This window comes from Thunnus thynnus, chromosome 16, assembly GCF_963924715.1.
Source record: "Thunnus thynnus chromosome 16, fThuThy2.1, whole genome shotgun sequence".
Lineage (NCBI taxonomy): Eukaryota > Metazoa > Chordata > Actinopteri > Scombriformes > Scombridae > Thunnus > Thunnus thynnus.
Window position 1 is genome coordinate 6,192,134 of NC_089532.1, and position 7,959 is coordinate 6,200,092.

At 41.9% G+C, this 7,959-nt stretch overlaps 1 protein-coding gene across 3 annotated transcripts; it reads left to right on the forward strand.

The window, feature by feature from the left end:
- Positions 1 to 1,368: 1,368 nt before the first annotated feature.
- On the forward strand, positions 1,369 to 6,086 carry si:dkey-177p2.6 (uncharacterized protein LOC568712 homolog). 3 transcript variants are annotated; one of them, XM_067613641.1, is made up of 2 exons: positions 1,369 to 1,517; positions 2,575 to 6,086. In XM_067613641.1, exons 1-2 carry the CDS (start codon positions 1,498 to 1,500, stop codon positions 3,365 to 3,367), a joined length of 813 nt encoding a protein of 270 aa, XP_067469742.1. In that variant the 5' UTR covers positions 1,369 to 1,497; the 3' UTR covers positions 3,368 to 6,086. The 3 variants fall into 3 exon arrangements, with proteins under 3 accessions (XP_067469742.1, XP_067469743.1, XP_067469744.1); XM_067613642.1 differs by having other exon boundaries at positions 1,372 to 1,522; XM_067613643.1 differs by lacking the exon at positions 1,369 to 1,517 and adding an exon at positions 1,901 to 2,262.
- The last annotated feature ends 1,873 nt before the right edge of the window (positions 6,087 to 7,959 follow it).

Sequence of the window (7,959 nt, forward strand, 5' to 3'; positions counted from 1 at the left end):
AAAATGTACAATTAAAATATAGTAAATATAGTAAAAATATATTCCAAGTGAAAAGAGCTGTTGAGTTAAGATGATGTTAACCGGGAACGTGCAAACAGTATAAATGGTACATGTTATGTGCAAATGTAAAATTTACAAATAATTGTGTTAATGTAACGTGTCATTATTCAGTTTTAATTTGCTGTGATGGGATCTAAGTGGCATTTAAGTACATTTAGCTGACAATACCGTAGCCTATTACTGAAAGCAGGAGTTTTACTCATAACACAGTATTTTTACACTGTGGTATCAGTATTTTTTTTACTTGAAATAAAGGATTTGAAATGTCAAGCCAGCAGTTATTATAGTGCTGCAGGCAGACTATGTTGGTGCCTTAGATGGGATTTTAGATTGGAAACCTCAAAAAGTGCAACAATGGTACCTCCAACCCAGACAAAGTCCTCCCAGTGCTCCAGACAAAAAGGTAAGTGGGGGGTTGTTGGTTGTCAGCTGAAAACTGACCGACCGACCAGTAAAGCTTTGAAAATCAATCATCAGATGAAAACCATGCAAGTCAATGGAGAAAAAGAGAGGAACAACTTTGAGAAGGGAGAACATGTGCTTATTTCCAAAAGCTGTATACAAGAACACCTGTCGGTAAGAAAATCCCAAACAAACAAAACAAAACCCCATGGTGCCCCTGCCTCATTAGACACCCTAGCCCAGTGGTTCTAAAAAATTTTCATATCAAGGCCCCTTTAACTGACACAAATTAGACCATAGAGCCCCATTAGATAAGATTTTGTCCCAGGGTACCCCATTTTTGTCTTTAGATGTTTTATTACAGTGAATGTATGAAATGTATACATTGTATATGTAATGCAGTGTATATATTCTGTCATTGCCTTACTTATGGATTGAATTATACTGGAAATAAATCATTATCAGTCCCCTTTATGCTTGGGACCCCCTGGAACCCCCTCAAGAGCCTTGGGTGTCCCCGGACCCCACTTTGAGAACCACTGCCCTAGGTGACCACCTATGTGGCCTATGCCACAAGCCGCCCTCGGCTGCAGGCTACAGCTATGAATAATTTGTCTTTTTTAATAAGTGTCGACAGTATTTAACACCACGATCAGTATTTGTATTAATACTTTTACACTTGTGGAGCGAAATCGATCCGTGTCATAATAAATCCCACATTTTCCCAACGATCGCTTTTCGCCGCTCACGTGTGCTTCGATACTGATTTACACGAGCTGCACTTGAACGCAGCAGCTCGCCGGTCGGAACAAACGGTCGCACATTCGCTGCCCCGTGAGTGGCGGAGGCGGAGGCTTGATCAGCGGGCGAACGGACCAATCACAGCACGTCTCGAGCTCCGCGGCCCCGCCTCCTCCTCCCTCCCCCTCCCCCCGCCGCTGTGGACGCTCTGAACATTCCTCTTATTCCTCTCGACCCGACAGCGGAGGAACGCGGCGACCAAACGATACCAGCTCCGACGGATTCAAACAGCTCATGACACTTTCCAAGGACACGTAAGGTACTTTTATTGAAACATGTTTTTATTATTACACGTAAAATGTCCTCAAGTTTTGCCGTCAAACTTGGTTTGAGCCGAGCTTGTGCTCCCCCCCGCTGAAGTCCGGGGACCGTTGAGGGCTTCGGGCTGTTTCTTGGGTGTCCTGGGTTGAATTAGTACGATAGAGCTGAATTATAATGTTATTTCGACTGCTTTAAAGAGGAAATATTGTGATTTATGAGTTATTTAATCAGAGGTTTTACTTGTTAAGATGTTCACCCTTGTACCAATTCAGACCAAGCAGTTTTAACCCCTCAGATGGGGGTTTAACTCCCATTTTCATGTGTAAGTTACCTATTTATTTTTAAAATTTATAAAAAAACAAGCTGTTGAAGCACTTCAGGTAACCAACCAGACTCACACCTGTATGGGTGAGTACAGTCTTGCATCCAGCAGTGAGTCATAGCAGTAAAATGCTGTCACATCACCTGTCTTTAATGTAAAAAAAAAAAAAAAATACCCAACCCCAACTCATAAACTTCCTCCTGTAAACTTGGACGGTTTATTCAGTATTTGCAGTTGTATTTCTGATGTCGATGCATGTTTTTCTTTGGACTTTTTGAATTGAAAATGAAGGTGAAACCAGCCATGTTTGCTTGCTTGGTGCTCTTACATAAACTAGATGCTAGAGGTTTACTACACGGTAATGCAGCCTGATGTGATCCTGACTGTGACTCTCTGCACAAATCCTCCTGACAAAAGTTTGTCTCTTCCTCTCTGTCAAGTCAAGTTTTTGTCATTTTGTTAAGTTTAAGTTAATCATTTGACTAAATGCATTAAAATATCAAGAGTTTTCCCACTGTTGAAGCTGCAGTAGGTAAGTCTCTGTAGTAATTTTATGGTGCAAACCAAATGATGAACAACTTTATCATTATTTAGAAGAGAATTTTAGCTTCCCAGTTGGTCTAAATGCTGTTTCAGGTGACTTTACAACTTTACAAGCTTGTAATATTTAGGAGAAGAAAAACATTGTTTTATCAGCCTGATCTTTATATTCTTTAATCTGCGTTTAGGTCAATGTTGGGTCGTGGCGTGAAGCGGAAGTGGAGCTGCTTGGAGGAGCTGGAGGCCGAGTCCGTCGCTGCTGCCGTGACGGAGGAGAAGCAGCAGGATGTGGAGGATCACAGGGAGGGTGAGAGCGGGCTCCTTGTGGGTCCGCCCAAATCCGACATGAGCCACCTGCAGCAGCGTCAGCGGGTGCTCGGCCTCTGTTTGGAGAAGCTGCAGCGCTACCAGGCCGGGATGGAGCTCAGCCTGCGCCGCTCCGTTCTCCTCATCAACACGCTCAGACAGATCCAGGAGGACATGCGGAGCGACGTGGCGGGGACCTGCACCCCGGACATGCTCCTCAATGGCGTCCACCCTGACTCCTGTCTTCTCAGGGACGCCATCAGGGAGGACATGCCGGTTACGTGCCCCGGGTGCGCAGAGGGTGACGGGGAAAGCCTTTCTCCGCCTCTGTCCCCAGAACTCTCTTCTCAGGATGCGAACATCTCGCCTGACCAGCAGAAACCGCTGCCCGCCGCGACAATCAATACTTTTAGTGATGCAGTAAACGCCATGGGCTACCTCAGCGACCTCGCCCTGGACGACATCTTCGAGGACATTGACACATCCATGTACGAGACGTCAGACCTGCCCGCAGCCTGGGCGACGGGCTCCCTGTGGCCCGTCAGTGTGTCGCTCTGGGCGGACGAGGACGTGAAAATGCGTCCAACGGGTCACAACTCCGCTGGGAGTCTCCAGTCGTGTCTGATGGACCTGAATGAGCTGGACCACATCATGGAGATTCTAGTAAAGTCCTGATCCCCACCCCCCCTCCCCCAACATGAACTCCTGAACATTTACTGTACTCAATGAATTAAAGGATTGAGGCGTCTGATCGCAGCTGACGGTAGATTTTTAAGGCTCCATCTGACATTTTGGTTGAAAATGTGTTTTAGGTAGAATAAACACATGTAACTCATTTAAAATCGTGAGTTATGTGCATGAGCTTCTGCCTGTAATTAGATACAAAATATTTATTATTGCATATGAAGAATCTGGTTTAAATTGTCCCCTGAGATTATGAAACATCCCATCTTAAACACTAACTGGTCAGAGATACTGCAGGTGTTTTGGAGGCTCATAGCGGTGCAGTTTCAGGACAGGTTGTGTTTTGAGTAATGAGTGAACGATCTGTAGTAAAAGCCGAGGAGGCAGGTCAAGACAAAGTTGTTGCACAGAAAGTATATTGCGACACTTGTAGTAGAAGTGTTGTAACTTTTTTCTTCCATTCAGTAAAACTATAAATGCAGATGGAACCTTTTTATTTTCTAATCTCACAGCGTTTTATGCCACTTCTTCTCTGAAGTTCAATTGAATCCTCCGCTCAGGTGCGAGGAACCTGAGCGCGCTGTTAGATCAGACCTGGGTTGATTATTAATTGAAATCCTTTTAATTACTTAGGAGGGTTTGTTTCGGGCCAAGCCGAGAGGGCAAAGGCCTGGGTCTCCTTTCAGTATCGGGGACTGAACGTCTCCTATTGAACCATGTGGGATCTTTTAAACGAGACTGAGAAACAGACTGAAGTCGTCGTGGCTTCAGTCATCGAGCGGTCTGAATATTTATCTGGCTGGTGAAACAGAGAATGTGGCCTCTGAATTAATTCGGGGCTTCACCAGTCAAAAGAAGTAAGCTTCCAGTCCACGTTCATAAAACAAGAAACAGACGGAGAGTATGGAGAAATGTTGGAACACCTTTTATGTAATATTATTCTTATTTATGAATGAAAATCGACCACAAACCGCAGCAGATCTGACTCGTTCTTCGTATGTAGCGTTGATTGTTTGGTGTGAGTGTAACTTATAATTTAGATCTTTATGACCTTAGCTGCCGTGTCAGCTACTTATTATTATTATTATTTCTGTTTTTGAAACCATTTGTAACACCAAATGGGAGATGTACTTTCTATAATCACCATGAGGACGATGTTAACAGCTTCTCCTCATCGGCAGCTCGTATTTTAAAAATCCAACATGACATGAACGCAGCAGAAAACGTAAATATATATATATATATATATATATATATATATATATATATATATATATATATATATATATATACACATATATATATATATTAATAGTAATGTAATCCCAGTCTGGTTGAGACTGAGGAGCTGATTGCCTCAAGTCAAACAATCAGGACTACTTTGCCATGTCTGAGAATTGTAAATGTATTTTTATGGCCTTGATGGTGTGAATTTTTTACCGCAAACGTTGGGAGTGTTTGTTTTTTTTTTTTTTTTTAAAACAGTTTTGTATGTTTCTACCTGAGACTCCCGACGACTCTCCTGTCCAGTAGAAGAGATACAGCAAAAAGTGAAAGGCTGCGACGAAGCAGATGCTCGACCTTCACTATGTGTGTGGTTTACTCCTGTTCTACCTCCGGATGTCTGTCTGTCTGTCTGTCTGTCTGTCTGTCATCGGTTCACCAGGACACTCCTGTCGGGACTGTCACCGACAGAAACCGTGTTTATTTCATTGTCTGATCTCGGCTGAAAAATCCCAACGCTTCTCCTCGCCGGGGCGCCAAAGTAATCCGTCCTCATCTCCATCTTGTCTCATGTCGACAACGTGCCTTACTACTGAACCGAACTCTCAGCTGTTTTGAGGATTTTGTGGCTGTCTGAGCTTGAGTTTCATTGATAAAAAAAAAAGAAAAAGAGAGAGGGAGAGAGAGAGAGTTGTGTTGAAGTGTTATGTAAAGCACTCAGAGCCAGCACCGCCATCATTTCTTCCTTCTTCTTGGCCCTTTTTCTGTGCTCAGTGAATACTGCTGGCATATGATCTTAATGTATCCTGACAGGCTGACAGTGAACTAGCTGAGGGAGGAGGTGGCAGCGAGGGCCAGGAGGGAAAAATAGGAGTAGGAGGAGGAGGAAGAGGAGGAGGAGGGAGGGAGGGAGGGAGGGAGGGGTGGTAGGAAGCAGCTTGCGTCACTTGTTCAGTAGGAGGGGTTTAGAGCTTGTTTTGCCCAGTCTCAGACCACCGACCAATCACACGAGATGTACGAGGAGAAGCACTGCTGCCCTTAACAACTTGTTTTTTGCTCCCGATGGCTCCGCGCACACACACACACACACACACACACAACACACACACACACACACACACACACACACAGAACACACAAAAACAGTGTGAAGCTGTTTGGATTTCAGCCTGTGAAATAAAACCACTTCTTTGTTTCTTTGTTTCGTATAATCTGTCTGACCTGGACTGAAACATAATAAGCAGAAAGCTGCAGTGTTATTTATAATTGTATGAAAGTACAAGAGAGAGGAAAAAAAAAAAAAGAGTGTTTGTCGGGTCTTAAAAGCACAAACTGTTATGTTGTCAATGCTGATTATTATTATGATATAAATGTATAACTGAAGGATGAGTTTGCTGGGTAATAAGATGATTATTAATAACGTATTGTATTTTTTGTGGAATATTTTATAAATTTTATTCAATAATACAGTAAAAAAATACCCTTACTGCTTCGTGTGAGTCTTATTCTTTTCCAAAACTGTGCAGCGTGTTTCGTTACACAACCTCACACACACACACACCTGTTTTTTTTGTGTTGAGAGACGTTACATACAGGCTACAATAACTGACCACGAAACAAGTCATTTCTGTCAACCGCGCACACACAAAAAAAACATGTCTCAGCTCACATCAACCATGCGTACACAATGAGGTATTACTCAATACATGACTGACTGCATGTGGTGGTTTATGGACTGGCTCTGTTTGTAAATGTAGGTTTTTTTTTTTACCCAGAGTTCAGCCTACAAGGCAAAAAATCCCTATTAGGCTTCATTTAAATCCTGAGCTTTGTCTGAAATCACTCTATTTTACTGTATTTTACTATATTTACCCCCTGATGTTTTATTTAAGTGTCCAAATTCCAATTATGTTAATTTATCCACTATACAATGACATCACAAACTCCACAATAAGTGGTGTTCATGGCACATACACTACTTTCTGCTGGAGAATAGATGCAATAATGACTGTTGTGCAACTCCACAGTTGACAGCGATGACGCACACACATCTTAATTTTCTGCTCACTGATGAGTAAACTATCGAGTGACTATTATATAGGGAGCGGTGAAAGATGGGAGTGATGTCGGACACGGCCCCTGCTTCCTTTTCTGTGACTGATTAACCTCAAACTGGACCATAAACATCTATAATCTCCATCGTTTGAGTGATGGGGCTCGTTAAGAGGCGGTAAACAGCCTGTGAGACGCAGCTCAGGGCAAAAAAAAATGATTTTGCCACACAGAGCCGAGGAGTGAAACGGAGGCCTGGACTGCTCTCTGGTGGCCGTTTCACTGAAAAGCAGATATGTGCTGATGGTGAGCATGACGGTGCAAATTCAACCAATATGTTCAGTATCAATTAATCAATCAAACTTAATTTATAGCACCTTTGATACAGTTCAAAGTGCTTCACGAATGACTGACAAGCCGATAATAAGACAGAACAAATGTAGACTGTAAAAGCAACTAAAAGACTCAAAAAACGATTTGAGACCAAAACACGACAAAATAAAAATGATGAAAACATAATAAAATAGATTAAAAAGCTATAATAGTAATAGTAGTAAAATAGAGTGAAATAAACTAGATCAAATATTTGCAATAGATTTGAAATAGATTAAAAATGATGACAATGAAATACAATAAAATAGATTTAAAAGCTATGATACTACTACTACTAATAATAATAGAGTTAGACTGAAAAAGTAGATAAAAATATATTAAAACGACAAAACAAAGACAAATAAAATCGATAAGAGGGATAAAAATATACATTAGTAATCGTAAAAAATAACAGATACAATAAAATAGAATAAAAAATTACAACATAAATACTATAAAATAAGTGAATAAAATAATATTTGGACACTTGCAGCTGTTCTCAGATCTTCGGACAGATGTTCTGGCAGCTGTGGTGTTTGTTGCTGCTGTTGTTTGATGTTTCTGTAGCTTCGACGCTAACAGATGGCGTCAGGTGCAGAGAACCTAATCTTTGCTCCTCAGTAAAATCAGGATCAGCGATTCTCACAGCGGGTTGAGAAGGTTCCTGCGCTCTGACACGAGGAAGACGTCACTGAGTTCACCGGGGACTCTCCCAGTCGTGAAAAGTACCGAGTGAGAAGCATCGTCTGCAGCATCACAGGACAAAACTATAGAACCATACCATCTCCATTATAACAAGCAGTGTTTTAATATTGCATGTTGTCCGTTGCTGTCTGATAATTTGAACTCTAGTCAATCAAACTTTAACTGAACTTACATTGAAAAACTACTTTTGAGAGTAAGCAGTATTTGTGCTTTCAGATAAACGCAGCGCC